Raw genomic sequence first — 18,362 nt, forward strand, 5'->3', positions numbered from 1 at the left:
CTAAGGAAGCAGCCCACAGAGCATTTGGTCTAGTGTCCTCTGCCCTTCTGAACTCCCCGTATGGCACAAACACTGCTTTCTCAAGGGCTACCTAAGTACCGCACTCTCCGGCCACCTACTCAGCAAGATTCCAGCAGTAACAGAATGATGCGGAGAGTAAGGCTGTGATCCTGGGTAACTGCCCAGAAAAGATGCACATACATCAGGGCAACTGAGAGGCCAGAACACTGCCAGGTTACCCTCCAAAGAACATCCCTGAAATCTGGGGAAGGAGGTGAACGGAGAGAGAGCTGACACCCCACATCACTCCTTGAGGCATCCTGAGGAGCTTCCCATGAGCACAAGTTGTTAGGATGGTGACAAGTCAGAGCAGATGAACCCATATGGACTTTGGAAGAGCTGGATTTTATACTTCTTCGGTGCCCTGGCTGGGTGCAGAGTCCCTAGGCTCCGTGGTGGTGCCTTCCTGTGGACCAGGCTGCCCCGGCCTGTGGCCCGTGTCTTCCATACTCAGGAGGCTGCTGGCTGCCTGGGAACTGGTGCTGTTGGCGCTGCCAGACCGGGAGCGGTAAGGGGGCAGGTCGGCTTGGTTCAGAGACTCGGTGTCTGAAGAGTAGGGTGGCGGAGGGAGGTCGTACCATGCGGGTCTGCGATGGGGAGAGCAGGATGGGGGGGTGGGGGGAAGAGGGGGAGGGGAGGGGGAGGAGAAAACATTAGGAGCCCAGGCACGGCAGGCAATGCCAACTTCTGCCCTTTTCTGAGCGGATGCTGACATCGGGAATGAGATTTTCCTTCCAAGGAGAAAGGCAATCCAAGGACTAGGAAAACCAGTGATTTGTAAGAAGACAAAAGGAACAGGTCAGCATGCTCTGCCTGGCTTGTGCCGACTGGACAGTGCCAAAACCACAACCTTTGGTAGGGAGAATTCTAAATACTCCCCAGCTCATCCTGGGTGGTTTGGAAGGGATTCACCTGGCCTGGTGTTTTGATAGAGCCCCTGACAGTCCACAGAACTGGGGGTCCTTACTGAAAGCCAACTCTTCCTGGCTGTGCGGACTTGGGTGAGAGCATATCCTCTCAAACCCTCAGTCTCCCCATCTATAGAAGGGAGTAATAATGACACCTTGCTTGCAGTGAAATAACTTAAAAGACATTTTATTTTCCAGCTCTCATTTATGGAAGGCTTACTACGAGTCAGGCACTGCGCCACCTACCTTACATCCCTTATTTAATGCTCACAAGAATTCTAGGAGAGAGCCATTACTTTCATGCCCCTTGTACTGGGGAGAAAACTGAGACAAAGGGGCATTAAATGGCTTGCACAGGATCCCAAACAACTAGTAAGCAGCAGTACTAGTATTTGAACCCAGGAATTCTGTCTCCAGATGCAGCAGTTTTAACCTTGCTCTACAATGGATGGTCTAAATGAGTGAGGTCTTGTGTTCTTATGCTTATTTGCGAAGATGTCCTTAAGCACCGCTCCTTGGAGCTTTGTTTATCTTTTATGAGGAAGGAAAAGGAAGATTAAATAATACAAGAGCTGCCACCGGAGAGGGTTCAAGGAGCCCAGTTAGCCCGGGAACACTGCCTGCAAAATGCCTCGTGCCACACCTGGTGGGTCCTGGACTCAGTGGAAGAGGGACGCTGAGCAGGGTCCCTGCAGGGCAGGGGATGCTGAGAACCAAGGGGGACTCAGGTAGTTCTAGTCCCGGGACTTCAAAGCGGGTTCTTTGGGTACCTTGGAGGTCACCAAAGGAGAGAGGAAGGCTGAGCAGGCAGGAATGAGGTCCACTACCAGCTCCAACTACAGAACGCTGGGTTTTAACTTTACATTTTGGGGTTCCTTGTACAGCTCCACCTGTGATGAAGGTTCTACTGCTTAACAAAGCTTGAGAGTTCTCTACGCCACCTCCTTTATTTTATAGATGAAGCCAAGCAAAGTTAAGGAACTTATTTATTCACTCATTTGTTCACTCACTCACTCACTCATCCATTCATGCATTCAAATAGGAACCAAACCTCGAGTATATACTGGGCACTGTTCTGCGGTAGCAGGTGAGTGCCCAGAGCTGGTCAGGGTCCTGGACGTGTGTCCGCGTGACATTACCGGGGAGGACGAGGGATCTGAACTGGTCAGGATCCTAGCAGTATGTCTTCAGATGAGTAACTTAAAAATCTCAGGTTTCTCGTCTGTAAAACTGAGGCACATATAGAACCTCCCTCGGTGAGTGGCTGTGAGGACTGAATGCGATGCTACACGTGAATCGTTTCGCAAAGACTCAGTAGAAGTCAAACGCTGCCGCCGCCTTTGCAGCTGCACGCAGGCTCCTGGCAAGACCAGGATCCCAGGCACGTGCACATGTACGCCCGCCCCTGCGTGGGATGACCTCCCTCCCCGAGTCTCTCTCACGCACCTTTGGTCCAGCAGGGCCTCTGAGTAGGAGGGCGGGGAGCCCACTTCCGACGCGTTCTGCTCGGCTTGGCTGGCCACGTACTGGATGCCATTGTTGACGTTGTAGGTGACGTTGCAGCGGTGAGGGTGGTCCAGGACCACCAGGCGGGAGAGCAGCACGGGGTGCTGCAGCCGGTGCACGGGCAGCGTCATGAGGTTGTTGCGCTTCCGCTGGTGGTGTAGGACCAGAGCCAGCAGGGCCACGACCAGCACAAAGATGACGGAGCTGCCGATGATGGCATAGGTGATGCTGGGATAGTACACGAGCTGGTTCTCCGAGGTCACGAACACCTGCCCGCTGCCTGGTTCTGAGAAGCCCCAGAGGCGAGAGAAAAGGAGAGAGGTTACCAAGTCGGCGCACCCATCTGCGGCAAAGTCAGTCCCAGGACGGGAGCGCAAGCATTCGCAGGAGCACGGTTCACGATAGCCGCAAAGTGGAAAGCACCCCAGTGTCCACGGATCGGCGAACGGATAAATAAAATGTGGGCTGCCCATACAACGGAATATAATCTGGCCGTAAAAAGTACTGGTGCATGCTACAACATGGAGGAGCCTCAAAAACGTGCTAAGCGGGCTTCCCTGGTGGCGCAGTGGTTGAGAGTCTGCCTGCCAATGCAGGGGATGCGGGTTCGAGCCCTGGTCTGGGAGGATCCCACACGCCGCAGAGCAACTAGGCCCGTGAGCCACAACTACTGAGCCTGCGCGTCTGGAGCCTGTGCTCCGCAACAAGAGAGGCCGCGACAGTGAGAGGCCCGCGCACCGCGATGAAGAGTGGCCCCCGCTTGCCGCAACTAGAGAAAGCCCTCGCACAGAAACGAAGACCCAGCACAGCCATAAATAAATAAATAAATAAATAAAATTCAAAGTACGTTTAAAAAACAAACAAACAAACAAAAAAACGTGCTAAGCAAGATAAGCCAGACACAAGAGACCACATAGTGTATGATTCCATTTATATGTGTCCAGGAAAGGCAAATTTATAGAGACAAAATGTCGATTAATGGTTGCCAGGGGCTGGGGGTGGGAATGGGGATTCACTGGTAATGGGCATCAGGGATCTTGCTGGAGTGGTGGGAATGTTCTAACACTGGATGTGGTGATGGCTGTGCAAATTGATACATTTACTAAAACTCATTGAGTTGTATAGTTAAAATGGGCAAATTTTATGTCATATAAATTATACCTCAATAAAGTTGTTAAAAAAAAATCAGCCCCGGGAAATATAATATCCAGGGAACAGGAGTGATAGCTCCAGTGACAGAAATCAGTTTTTCTCTGGAAATTTATCATATCACATATGTGAGGAACACTGGCCAGTGTGTCTGGGGTTCCTTATGTGGGCAAAGTATTTATTTAATGCCCGGCTTTGCCAAGCTTTCAAGATGGAGAGCCAGCAGAGCACAGGCTGAAATCATGGACTCTGGAGCCAGACTAGGTTCAAATTCAAGCTACTCAGCTGACTGGCTGTGTGCCCTCTGGGAAATGGTCAACCTCTCTGTGCTGTAATTTCCTCATCTGTGAAATGGGGATGGCATTAGTCCCCACCTCACTGGGCTGTCGTGAGCAAGAAATGAGTGAATAATTATCAAGCACTTAGAACAGCAGCTGACACACTGCGGGGGTTCAAGACATACAAATATGTGCTTTATCACAGCTACTTGCCTCACAGCAACTCCGCGAAGTAGGTGCTGTAACTGCCTTCTTTTTAAGATGAAGAAAGGGAAGCTTGGAGAGCTTGGGTCCCTTGACCAGGGTCACAGGGTTAGGAGGTGAGGGGCTGTGCCTGATTTGAGCCCTGTGGTCTGACTTCAGAGCCTTGCCTCTGACACTCTGCCCGGCAGCCCCCTACCAAGACCAGCTAGGCAATTGGCAGGCATTTCCTCAGAGGCCCTAGGATGAAGGCCTGGTACACGCCCAGCCCTGCAGGCTGCCAGTCCCCTCCTCTCCACGTGTACTAAGGAGCCACGCTTCAAACACTCAGGGGAGAGGCTTCCCCGTCAGCAGGACACACCTGGCAATGGTGGCCAGGCCCAGGCTGGCACAGGACACCAGAGTGGCCCCTCCTCATAGAAAGTGGGGGAGCCCTCTTCTTCGCGGAAGATCCACAACTACCCACAGCTGTGGCCCAGCTGCAAAAATAATCTAAATGCAGCCTAAGTGAGCAAGTCTGCGACCACACCCTGTGCCCGTTCAACCTCTGAAGCCGTGAAGAGGTTTTAGTGGGTTCACAGTGGCCAATGTGTAGACGGGAAGTGGCAGCACCGTCCACTGGCTGCTCGGGTCCCGGGCACCTCATCACTAGATGGCACGTGCTCTGTTCATCATGGATCTCCAGTGAGTAGGATGGTGTCTGGCACAGAGTCGACACCCAATAAATGCATCCAACTCAACGAAAAAAATACCTGTGTATTCACACACCCTGGTAAGGTAGGTGCTATTATTAGTTTATTATTCCTGTTTTTCAGATGAGCAAATTGACTCAGAGGTGAATTAAGTTGTCTAAGTGCACAGAAGAACTAAGCAGGGGAGTCAGAACGAGAACCCAGCTATTTCTCCTTCAAAAGTCCACGTGCTGTGCAACACACCATCTCCCCTCGCTTCCCGACACAAACAGTTCCTGATTCCCCACATCATCCTAATCTGACACAAAGAAAGATCTTCCCCCTCAAGCTCCAGGCTGTGTTCATTTTCGTTCCAGTTACACTCAGACATGGACTAAAGGCTATGAAGATTCTCCAAGTTCCTGTCGGTCACTGTTTCAATGATGAACTGTATAGAAAGAAGCAAGCAAGATCCCAGAGGAGAGGCAGAAGCGTGCTGCAGACGGTTATGGGGGAAAGGCAGTTCTGGATTTTTCTGGAGACAATGAGCTGTCACCCAGAGGTTCTGCGGGAGTTCTGTCTGCTCTCAGCTTAGATAATTAAAAGCTGGGTGGGAGCCTCTGGGTGTGTGTGTGTGTGTGTGTGTGTGTGTGTATGTTTCAGATTTCAGGCCTAAAAGAGAAGAGCCTCTTTATTTCATCTCTAGCACAGAGCTGAAGGGTCGAATTCTGGGGCCATCACTGCTAGCTGCTGCTCAAGCAAGTTACTTAACTTTGGGCCTCTCACTGTTGTGGCCTCTCCTGTTGCGGAGCACAGGCTCCGGACACGCAGGCCCAGCGGCCATGGCTCACAGGCCCACCCACTCTGCGGCATGTGGGATCTTCCCGGACCGGGGCACGAACCCACGTCCCCTGCATTGGCAGGCAGACTCTCCACCACTGCGCCACCAGGGAAGCCCCAAGGCTGCCTCATCTTTAAAATGGCAGTGGTGCTGCATAAATAGCAGTAGCTATCTCCTTGGATTATTGGCAGCGTAAAATACAACATACACACCAAGTGCTGAGAGCAAAGTGCCTGGCGAGGGTCTGTACTCAGTTAATGCTGTTCCTCCCTCCTTCCCTCCATCCTACCTTCCTTCCTTTGTTTCTATTTCTTTTATTGAGGTAACACTGGTTTATAACACTATGTATGTTTCATGTGTACAACATTGTATTTCGGCTTCTACATACACTACAGTGTGCTCGCCACCAAAAATTGTTTCCACCTGTCACCATGCGGTTGCTCCCCTTTACCCATTTGCCCTCTTCCCACACCCCCGCCCCGCTGATAACCACTACTTTGTTCCCTGCATCTACATATTTTGTTTGGTTTGGTCTGTTCACTTATTTTGTTTGTATTTTATATTCCACATATGAGTGAAATCATACAGTATTTGTCTTTCTCCATCTGATATCTGACTTAGCACAGTACACATCCATGTTGTAGCAAATGGCGAGATTTCATCTTTTTTAATGGCTGAGCAATATTCCTGTGTGTGTGTGTGTATACACACATATACCATATCTTCTTTATCCATTCTTTCATCTGTCAATGGATTGTTTCCATATCTTCCCTACTGTAAGTAGTGCTTCAATGAACATAGGGGGTGCATATATCTTTCTGAACTAGTGTTTTTGTTTTCTTTGGATAAATACCCAGAAGTGGAATTGCTGGACCACATGGTATTTCTATTTTTAAATTTTTGAGGAGCCTCCATTCTGTTTTCCACAGTGACTGTACCGACTTGTGTTCCCACTGACAGTACATAAGGATTCCCTTTTCTTTTTTTATTGTGGTAAAATACATATGCAACATAAAGTTTGCAATTTTAACCAGTTTTAGGTGAGCAGCTCAGCAGCATGAAGTACATTCACATTGTTGTGGAACTACCACCGCTTTCCACCTCCAGGATTTTTCATCATCCCAAACTAATGATGCGAATTCTTAGCGTTCACATTCTTTCCTTTATCCTCTGGACCAGAGGGAGAGGCTGGGAGAATCCCCTTTTGGGAGGTAGAGTCGGATAGAGGATAAGAACTGAATGAGATTCTTTCCAGCGAGATGTACTTCTTAAAAGAAAAATGTGGATGGATTTTCGCATGGAAAACAAATGGGTCCAGAGATTTTAAAACACTGACTTCCATGTAACCACTTGAGGTTTTAAGAATCCAAGAGGGAGCTCTTAGGAAATGGAATGTAAAATGCTTGCAGGCGAGAATCGGTGATCACATTCGCTCGAGAAATTATGATGTTACATAACTCAGGGGTGCCTGGTCTCTTTTCTGCTCTGTGTGTAAAATGTCATCTTGTATTAATTCATTATCTAGACTCACTTTTCTTAAGAGCTTGATGAGCCCGCTGGCCAAATTACTAATATCAGAGTTGCATGGGACCTGAGTTCCAAGTGCATAATCCATGGATAATGAAGTTTCCATTTATTCTGGCTGTCCCTCAAACTAATGCCCTCACACTCCACTGTCAAACAGCTTGAACTCCCGTCCTGTATCTGCAGCTTCTACTGCATTAATTCCAGGCAATCTGGTTACCACCAGGGACCAAGGTGCTCTCAGAGCTTCCAGGAGCTCTGGCTGCTGCCCGTGGTGGAGCAGGCTGGGCTCCAGGGCTGCTCATCACCTCAGTCATCCCAGATCTGTGGAGTTATCACGACAGTTTTTGTTTGTTTGTTTGTTTGGTCTTTTGCGGTACACGGGCCTCTCACTGTTGTGGCCTCTCCCGTTGCGGAGCACAGGCTCCGGACGCGCAGGCTCAGCGGCCATGGCTCACGGGGCCCAGCCACTCCGCGGCATGTGGGATCTTCCCAGACCGGGGCACGAACCCGCGTCCCCTGAATTGGCAGGCGGACTCTCAACCACTGCGCCACCAGGGAAGCCCTATCACAACAGTTTTTGAGCAGATGGTGAACATCCTGAGGAGGACGGCCTTCTTCTAATTCACACAGAGGTGCTATCTGGACTGAGAGAAGGACTAAACCAACTGACACCTGTGACTTGGGGTTCCTTTGCTTTTAAAAGATCCCCTCCTCCAGATGCAAATTACATTTCCTACAGGATACAATTATTCACCTCTCAGACTGGGCAAAGGCGAAGTCTGAGTTCACATTTTGCTGGCCAGGACTTGGGAAAACAGGTATAATTATTCACGCATGGTTGGTGGGAGGGTAAATTGGTACAACCCAGGGTGGTGACGGGGTTAACAATATAGATCAAAATAACAAACATACATTAACAATACATATCAAAATAGAAAAAGTACATATCCTTTGACCCAGCCATTCCACTCTTAGGAATCTAACAGATATATATACTCACACAAATGAGAAGTAACTCTTTAATACAAGTATTCATGGAAGCATTGTTCGCAATAGCACATATATCAGGAAAGATCTAAATGTCCATCAATTGCAGCCTGGCTAAATAAATGATGGTGCATCCAGACAGTACCACACCTATTTAAGAAACTAGGGCAGCTCTACATATATTGATGTGAAACAGTCTGAAAGATATCGTGATGAGCTGAACAACAACAACAAAAAGTCCAGTAGAGAATGTTCTGAGTATTTCTAGAAGGACACACAGACCTGGTATGACTGGAAGAGAAGAGAGGCAAGAGGGAGACGTATTTTTCATTGTTTACTCTTTTCTACTTTGTATTATTTATACTGTTTTATCCAGTCAAAAAATAAGCATCTTGTCTCTTCCTCTGGCTTTGCCCAGGCTGATGTGAGTAGAGGTTTCATTACTGTTTTCCTTCCTTCTTTCCCTGTAGTGTGAGGGCTCCTGGGGGAATTTCACTGCCACTCACTCACTCGGACCCCTCCCTGAGTCCAGAATTCCCATTCTAGAAGGTTCACTGCCCTGTTCAAACAGATGCCTTACCATTCTCCTGAAAGCTCAACTTCCTCTTTAAAAAATTTATTTAAAAAGTTAATTTTTAAAATTAACTTTTCTCCAGAGTAAATATTTTTAAAAGTCAGGTTTAGTGAGGTATAATGGATACACAATAAAACTTACCCTTTTAAAATGTACAATTAGATGAGTTGTAACCAAATGTAACAATTGCATAAGCACCACCACAAGCAAGATATCAAACATTTCCATCCCTCCCGTCATTTACAGCCACTTGGGAATCACTGATCTCTTTTCTGTCCAAATAGATTCATCTTTTCCAGAAAGTCAGGTAAGGGAATCATTTAGTAAGTAGCCTATTGTGTGTGGTTTCTTCCACTCGGCATAATGCTTCTGAGGTGCACCAAGGTTTGTCTGAGTATTGCTATTTCATTCCTTTAGACCATTGAGCAGTATTCATTGTTTGGATGCAACACAATTTGTTTACCCGTCCACCAGTTAAGGGAGGGAAGTGGTTGTTTCCAGTTTCTGGAATGCATATCTTTGTGCTGACATATATTTTCCTATTTTGGTGGGTATATACCTAGGGGCAGGCTGCTGGGTCGTATGGGAAGTGTATGCTTAATTTATAAAAAACTATCACACTGTGTTTCAAGGTGGCTATAGCACTTAGCCTTCTCCCAGTTGCTCTGCATCCTCATAGCATGTAACACAGCCAGCCTTTTCAAGTTCAGCCATGCTCACAGGTGCAAAGTGGTATCTCACTGAGGTTTTAAGTTGCATTTCCCAATGACTAATGATGTCGAGTATCTGTTCATGTGCTGATTTGCCATCTGTGTATCTTCTTTGGTGAAACACCTATTTAAATCTCTTGCCCATTTTAGAATTGGGTTGTCTGACTACTTATTATTGAGTAGTAAGAGTCCTTTAGATGTTCTGGGAGACAAGTTCTTTTCCAGATGTGTGTCTTGCAAATATTTTCTCCCAGACTGTGGCCTGGCTTTTCATCTACTTTACTGTGTCTTTTTGAAGATAAGTGTTCAAATTTTTTTATGAAGTCCGTTGTATTAATTATTTCTCTCGTGTTCTGTGTTTTTTGTATTCTATCCAAGAAATCTTTGCCTAGGAGACGTTTTGTAGCTTTAGCTCTTACATTTATAACTATGATCCATCGCAAGTTAATTTCTGTTTATGGTACAAGGTGAAGTTCAATGTCCTTTTTCCCCATCCCTTTGGATATCCAATTGTTCCAGGACCATTTGTTGAAAAGCTTATCCCTTTTTATTGAATTACCTTGGCACCTTTGTTGAAAATCAATTGTGCACACAAGGCTGGGTCTATTTCTAAATGATCTATTCTGTTTGATTGAGCTACATGCCAATCCTTATGCCAGTAATTGTTTTGAGAACTGCAGCTTTATAGCAAGTCTCAAAATCAGGTAGTGTGAGTCCTCCATGCTCTCTTTTCTTCCAAATTGAATTTTTCTGATTACAAAAATATATTATAATTAAAATTTAAAGTAATATAGAAATGTTCATGACAGACAACCTCTCCCTCCCCCCCTTACACCTACTAGAAAAAAAATAGTTCACAGCTTGGTGTATACTAGGGGTTGGCAAATTTTCTGTCAAGGGTCAGATAGTAAATATTTTATGATCTGTGTGCCATACAGTTTCAGCTACAACCACTCAACTCTGCCTCTGTAGTGCAAAAGCAGTTACAAATAGTACATCAATGAATGAGTGTACTTGTGTCCCAAACTTGATTTAAAAAGTAGCCTGCCAGACCAACTGCTGAGAAACTATCATTTCATAGATTTCTCCAAGCCATTGTTTATCTTCTCTTATTTTGAGAATTATGTTTGTATTACATGCATGTAGGTGACCATGCATTAGATTTTAGCAAGGAAAAATGTTTTAGGAATGTATTAACTTCACATTAATAATCCTTCAGGAAGAGATAATAGTTCTTAAAACTTCCAGCTAAGGCAAAGAAAAAAATTATTACATTTTACAATTGATTTCACCGTAAGTGTTCTTTTAATTCAGTTTTAGGAAGATCTTATTTCTTGACATCTTTTACGTGTAAAAAATGCCTGAATATCTTCATTAAGCTTGAATAACCATGTAACTATACATAATTTTCATAGATCAAAAGTTATTTTAAAACATCATCTAGGGCTTCCCTGGTGGCGCAGTGGTTGAGGGTCCGCCTGCCGATGCAGGGAACACGGGTTCGTGCCCCAGTCCAGGAAGATCCCACATGCCGCGGAGCGGCTGGGCCTGTGAGCCATGGCCACTGAGCATGCGCGTCCGGAGCCTGTGCTCCGCAATGGGAGAGGCCATAACAGTGAGAGGCCCACGTGCCGCAAAAAAAAAAAAAAGAACATCATCTAGATATTGCTTCAAAAACTGAGGGGTCAAATAAAATGCAAGATTAAAAAAACAAAACCAAACAAACAAAAAACAGGCAGCAGATCAGATTCAACCCACTGGCCGTAGTTTGCTGACCCGCTAAGTATAGATCCCTCAAAGCTCTTCTTTGTGTACGTACACACGTGCTTTTCTTCATGCTGTACAGACATTTCTACAAATGGACATCTTCCTCACTCACGCACACCTTTGTGAAGAAGGAGCTATGTAATATCCCATTATACAGGCACACCACAATTTCACCAATTCCCTACTGATGTACATTTTGGTTGCTTTTTTTTTTTTTTTTTTTTTGGCGCTCTGACAAACAATGCCACAACAACATTCAGGCAGACCAACCAGACCATGAGAGCCATGAGGGGAGGGCCAGGCTTGATGGTCTACTTCTATACTCAGTGCCCAATCCAGAGGTTGAGTAAATTAGTCTGTGGTCACTGGTGCAACGATTTCTTAGGATGGACTGCGTTTCCCTGGCCATGTAGTCTCCGGGGCTGTCTTGAGCGCTCTCCTTTTCTCTGTCCACATTGAGCCACCAAGCGTGGTCGATTGCTGCTGTGCAGTGCTTCTCTAGACTCTGCTTCTGGTCTCCATCAGGCCCAGGCCAGGAAGAGAAACCTCGCTGTGGTCTTACTGTCTTTAGTCTCTTGGTCCTCTAACCCTTCTGCAATACTCTCATCAGATTGAACACGACCCAGCTCTGTCGCTGTGTCATTCTGATAAAATTCTTCACATCCAGGACCCTGAATGGCTCACATCACCCTCCCCAGCCACGCCTTCAGACTCTGCAGCCTTCCCCACCTTGGTTTCCCAGTACCAACCCCCGGAGGATGTGGGGAGAGAAGTCCAGAGTTGGGAGTGTTGCATTGCCATTTGCTTTCTGACCTGTGGCCCACTCCTGATTTGAAAGAAATAATAATACAATAATACTCACAACCACCATCCATGTTTGCTGTGAACTCAAAAACAGTCATAATCATAATGATTATCATTGCAGCTCTCATCCTATCAGCAATATCTTATGTGTTTACACATACGACCTCTGATTTTGTAATCCTTAAACTATCTGCAGTGAGTTGAATGGTGTCCCCCCAAAAGATATGTCTACTAGGAACCTCAGAATGTGACCTTCTTTGGAATAAGGAACTCTGAAGATATAATTAAGGTAAAGATCTTGAGATGAATTAGGGTGGACTCTCAGAGTGTCCTTATGAGGGACAGAAAAGGGGAAGACCCAGAAACAGACAAGGGAAAAGGCCATACGGAGATGGAAACAGAGACTGGAATCTTGCAGCCCCCAAGCCAAGGAACACTAAGAATTGCAGGCAGCCAGCAGAAGCGAGGAGAGAGACGTCATGCTCCCTCTTTGGTTCACAAAGAACCAACCCTGACAGTACCTGCATTTTGGACTTCTGGTCTCCAGAATTGTGAGATGATAAATTTCTGTTGTTTTAAGCCACTGAGGTAGTAGCAATTTGTTTTGGTGGCCCTGGGACCCAAAGACACCATCCTGTGAAGTAGACCATTATCTTACAGAGGAGGAAATGGGGGAGCAGGGAGGTTAAGTCACTTGCCCGAGTCCTCCGTGTGCCTGGGTTATGATCAATAGCTTTGTTAGAGCTAATCAGAGAGGGAACAGGGAGAAATCCAGCCAGTCTGGTTCCAGAATCCCTGCTCTTCACGTATGACTTTCTTTCATATTTACCCCTGTCTCCCACCATGAAGAGGAGTTCCTGGTGGGCAAAGGCTGGGCTCTCCCCTTCTTGGAGCCCTACTCAGGGCCAAATGCAGCCTTGTAAATACAGTAGGTATTCCACACGTATTTTTTGATATCTGTAAACTGACTTTGAAACACAGTAATTCACAATCTATCCATTTACGGAAAGAGTCAAACATTGAATAAGAAGACGAGGGCAGGGCTTCCCTGGTGGCGCAGCGGTTGAGAGTCCGCCTGCCGATGCAGGGGACACGGGTTCGTGCCCCGATCCGGTTAGATCCCGCATGCCGCGGAGTGGCTGGGCCCGTGAGCCATGGCCGCTGGGCCTGCGTGTCCGGAGCCTGTGCTCCGCGACGGGAGAGGCCACAACAGTGAGAGGCCCGCGTACCGCAAAACAAAACAAAAAAAGATGAGGGCAACCTTGAAGCTGAGGCATGAGAACTGGGCCCCCTACTGCTAATCTTCGTCCTGTATGCATGATCTCACTTCAACCTTACGACAACCCTTTTTTTACAGATGGGGAAACTGAAGCCCAGAGAGGTTAAGTAATTTACTGAAGGTCACAAAGCAAACAAGTGGTACAACTAGTATTTGTGCCCAGGAGTCTGATGCCAGAAGTCACCACCCTGTCCCAGGTAGGTCTATATGCCCTCCCCTCCCCTTTCCCGCTTGTCCTGTCCAGTTGTCACTGACCTTATCTCTCTTGGATAAGTGATAAGTCATTGCTTATCAAAGCAATGAGCAATGATCAGCAATGGAATCATTGCTCCAATAACTCCAATGACTCTGATCAATATATTCTGAAATGTCTTCTGTGAGATGTAAGAGGTATTTCATGACAAAGTGTACCTTGGTCAAAGAGGTATGAGAAAAAGTGGATTAGACAAATTAAACCACTTTCTTTGTAGCTGTTCAGAGTGCAGGCTCTGGAACCAAACTGTCCAGATTCAATCCTCGGCTTTGCTGGCTGTGTGACCTAGGACAAGTTACTCTACCTCCTGTGCCTCAAAATCCTCATCTGTGAAACGGGATAATAGTAGAGTTCACCTCACAGGGTTGTTTTATGGATAAAAAGAGAAAATACATTAAAAAAAAGAGTTTAGAACTTTGGCCCACAGTAAATACTCAACAAAGCCTAGATATTAATAGCTATCATTATGGGACTTTTCAGAGCCTTTACCAGGTAAATGTATACTGTGATGCTTCCTGAGGTGATGTGGCTATTTCACCAACCCTGGTGCTTTGCTGAGATGGACAGAACATACATCTCATTGCGGAAGTTGTCTTGCCATAGGTCACGGGGCATCCCTGGCCTTTGGGTAAGCTGTTGGAGGAAGCTCTGCGGCTGTCGCTGCTAACTTAAGAAGCGGGAGGTGGGGGGCGACTGCCTAGCGCCCCTCGTCCTCTGTGCAGCACAGGCACCTGCCTCCCAGGCCACACCCAGTTCTGGGTCAGCATCCCCATCACTGACTGAAGTCGGCCAAGCACCAGGAGCCCTGGACTGTGCAGCAGCTCCTGCGTGTGAAATGAGAGATTCCATCCATTGGGAGGGTTGTCGACACCCTGCCATCCTGACACCTGACAAAACCCAGCAGGCAGGAGCTGATCCTGTTCAAATGCGCAAAGAGCCCAAGGCTGCCCGGGGTCTGTTCTGCGGATCCTCGAGTTCACTGTGGCCCCTGCATAATCAGTTCCTCGGTGCTACATCTGTCTGGTAAACCTTATTACCCAGGGAAATGCTGAGTGTGCGCACTTGGAGCTTCTGAGTGCAGAAAAGTTTCTGAATGATTTAGGGGAAAGGGCTGGCAATAGAAGCATTACTCCCCGAGGGGGAGTTTTATTGACCATGAACAAATGCATGGCTTCTGGAGATTTCAGAAAATCGAACACAATGATCTGGTCCCCTGCACCCCAGGGAAGGGCTATGCGTGCTGCACACACTGGGGTCTTGTGTTTCGGTCCCAGCGCTGACAGGACAGAGTCCTCAGAGGGGAGCTCAGGATACATCTGATCCCACCAGCCCCAGTCCTAATGCCCACGTCTGGTACCCTCCACCGCTGCCACCCTTGTCCCAGCCACGTCACCTCTGCCCTGCCCCCACTCTTGCTCTCCAGTCTCCTTGCCCTTGGCTGCAGGGTGCTCTTTCTAAAACCTTAAATTCATTTGCTCATGTCACTCCTCTGCTCAAAACCCCCCAGTGGCTTCCCACAAAGTCCTCACCATATCCTCCCCAGTCCTAAATAATCTCGCCTCTGATACCACTCCGACCTTCACTCCTGCCCCTCTCTGTCTCCTTCTGCTGAAGACCCACCGGCCTTCCTGCTGTGGTTTCAGGACATACCAAGCACATGCCTGCCCCAGGGCCTTTGCCCTTGCTGTGTCCTCTGCTTGGGTATCTGCATCACTCACACCCTATCCCACTCAAGTCTCTGCTCCTAGGTCAGTGTCATGGGGCGGCTTCCTGGGCCACTGTCATCCCTCCCCACCCCCTACCCTGTTTTATCTGTCTTCACAGCACTGGTGACCACCTGTCATTGTTCAGTGTATTTGTACCAAATCATCTCTTTCCTACTGGAATGTAAGTAAGTCTGTGTGGGCACACCCGGATTCCGCTCACTCATTGCTGTATCCCCTACACCCAATGTGGTGCTCTGGAAGGACATGTTGGAGGAAGTGGGCAGAGCCTACAGAGCCCTGTGGCTCTGTAAGTCTCGGTCTCAGTGCATTGCAGACCGCCAGAAGCAGTTGCATCTTTCACGTGAGACTAAGCGCCCTATGCACCAAGTGCTTCACGGTTATGATCTCAGTTAACTCCACAGGTGAGAAGCAAGGTCACTTGCCCCACGTCACACAGCAAGGAAGTGAGAGCTGAGACGTGAGCCCAGGTTCGTACAGTCACACCCAGAGCTATACAAGGTGCGAGGACAGGTGCCACTCAACAAGTCTGTTGAGGCAATCTACTCTGTGCAATGTGCAACCTCCCCCAGGGCTGAAATAGTCACATTGTTATTGGATGGGCAGCTGGCTGAGCTTGGGATTGCAGAGAAGACCCATGTTTGTTTTAAAAAACAAACAAACAAACAAAAAACCACAGGTGGCGTGTGTGATGGTCAGCCGACATATGGAAGTTTGATGGACAGGCTCAGAGTTCTGGTTCAGCCACAGACCCCATGAATGACGCTGGCCAATTTCCTGCACCTTTCTTTTTTTTTTCTTTTTAAAAGGTTTATCTGAACCAGGTCTTTCTCTCTCTTTTTTAAAAAAAATTTTATTATTTATTTTATTTTTGGCTGCATTGGGTCTTTGTTGCTGCGTGCAGGTTTTCTCTAGTTGCAGTGAGCAGGGGCTACTCTTCGTTGCGGTGCGCAGGCTTCTTATCATGGTACCTTCGCTTGTTGCGGAGCCCAGGCTCTAGGCGCGCGGGCTTCAGTAGTTGTGGCACATGGGCTCAGTAGTTGTGGCTGGCAGGCTCTAGAGCGCAGGCTCAGTAGTTGTGGCGCACGGGCTTAGTTGCTCCATGGCATGTGGGATCTTCCCGGACCAGGGCTTGAGCCCGTGTCCCCCGCACTGGCAGGCGGATTAGTAACCACTTGCGCCACCAGGGAAGTCCCTCCTGCACCTTTCTAAGCCTCATCTGTAATGTCAGTATTAAAAACCTGCCCCACCACAGAGTTGATAAGAACATTAAAAACCGCTGTTTTAAATCCAAGCCAAGTGAACCAGTTGTGAGCTGGATGCTCTGATTTCCTCTTGTCTGTGCAAAGACTCTGATCCCTTCACGCCTGAGCTGACTGGCGGATAAGAGGAAATGATGCCCAGAGAGAAGTAGGCAGAATAGCCAGGATTTTAGGATAATGGAGGCTGAAGCCTTCCAAGGTTTGTGCTGAGAGTTAAGGAGGGATGTCTGGCTGGGGGCATGTTCATTTATCACTCAGAGCCCAGATAGATGGTTGGACCTTGTGCTTACGGCTGGGGATGCCAGAACCAAAACAGCAGAGACCTGACCCTGGGGATGCTCACGTGGGACAGGCCCTGGGGCCCCACTTCTCTCCAGGTTCCCCCAGGATCACCTCTACCAGCCTGCAGCCACGTCCTCTCAAGCAGGGAAGCATCCAGGAACTGTCTTGGCCATCGTAAGCCAAGGGCCTCCCTATATCCACCTGGACTTTTCCTTGTTTTTTAAAAAACATCCCATGGGGCTGTTGTGCCTTTGTGGATCTCCATTCCAAGCACATCTCCTGTCCCAATTTAGATGCGGATTGAAAAAGTTTAATTTAAAGGGCAGACTGGCAAATGACTGAATCAAAAGAGAACCACAAAAACCCCACTGAACCATTGTCATGGCAACACAAGTTTCTAAAATTAACCGAAAGGAGGGTGATGGGAAAATCCTCGCAGCCAGCCTGCCCAGAGTCAGACGGACCACAGCAGGAGGCATCCTGGCCTGGAGCCAGAGGAAAATTAGAGAGGGGATCCATCTGCCAGGAGGGAACTTGGGCTCTAACACCATTGAGGGCCAAGAGACAAGCGCATTAAGATTACATTCAAAACGGGAAAGAGGAAAAAAAAGAGAAAGTTCTAAGACTGGAGATAGAATGAGTGCATATCTCCCTGGGAATGCTAGTGGTTCTTATTCCAAGAGACCCCAGGGGCTCTTGTCCTCCCCACCTCTCACATTTGCCCACCTTTGGTCAAAGGGGACAGGAAATGTCCCTAAAAGGCCCTGCATTTTCAACAAACGCTATTGAGCCAGCCAACTGTTACCAGTAGCCCCTAATTTACAAGCTGCTCACCACGAGGAGGGCGGCTTAGTAGGGAGGAAAGCCCCCCCCGTGATCCAGAGCTCTCAGAAGCCTGCCAAGAGCTGCTGTGCATGCTCAGAGCTCGTTCTCTGGCTCTGATGAGGAAGAACACCAATGATCAGCCAGCGAATGAGGTGGTGATGAATGGCCTCTGCTAAGAAGCCAGCCCAGGGCAGTATCACACAATTAGCTGGACGGTAAGGAACTTAATTGGCTATTTAAGGTGGAAAAGGGATTAAAAAAAAAAAGAAATTCAGATTGCTACCAAAACTCAGTGATAAGGTAATTGGGAGCTGTGGCATTTTTAGAACTCTGCTCAACTGTGTAATGGCTTCACAAACATCAACAGAAGAGTGCATGCAGTGAGGGGGGTACTGTAGTTCTATGCTACGTCTTCTACTGCAGACCACAAAAAGCAAAAGCCAATGGGAGCTGGCAGGGGAGAGGCGTGCGACATCGGGATCAATGTTCTAATCATTCTAACCATCAAAGGGGCCCCTCTCTCTTGTGTACAGAGTGGCTTCAGCCAACACAGGCTCCTGCATGTGACATCCTGGCTGCTCCTGCAGGCAACGTGCTTGAAATGGATATACGTGCCTCCTGGAATTTGCTGAATAAGGAGGGCTGTACGTAATTACTGTTTCTATGGCTTACTGTATCTATGTACCTGGCGTGGTTGGTGGACGTTGCAAAATTAAATGCTTAGCAGACATTCTTTGAACTCGATGGTCAGTTG

At 47.7% G+C, this 18,362-nt stretch overlaps 1 protein-coding gene across 1 annotated transcript in view; it reads right to left on the reverse strand.

Moving 5' to 3' along the window:
• Positions 1–406: 406 nt before the first annotated feature.
• The window catches only part of LDLRAD3 (low density lipoprotein receptor class A domain containing 3), a 257,094-nt gene continuing 239,138 nt past the window's right edge, over positions 407–18,362 (reverse strand). Inside the window, exons 5-6 of the mRNA XM_060104970.1 lie at positions 2,415–2,760; positions 407–647 (exon numbers count right to left, since the gene is read on the reverse strand). Of these exons, the coding sequence (XP_059960953.1) occupies positions 407–647; positions 2,415–2,760 (587 nt within the window). The remainder of the gene's footprint in view (positions 648–2,414; positions 2,761–18,362) is intronic.

This window comes from Mesoplodon densirostris, chromosome 7, assembly GCF_025265405.1.
Source record: "Mesoplodon densirostris isolate mMesDen1 chromosome 7, mMesDen1 primary haplotype, whole genome shotgun sequence".
Lineage (NCBI taxonomy): Eukaryota > Metazoa > Chordata > Mammalia > Artiodactyla > Ziphiidae > Mesoplodon > Mesoplodon densirostris.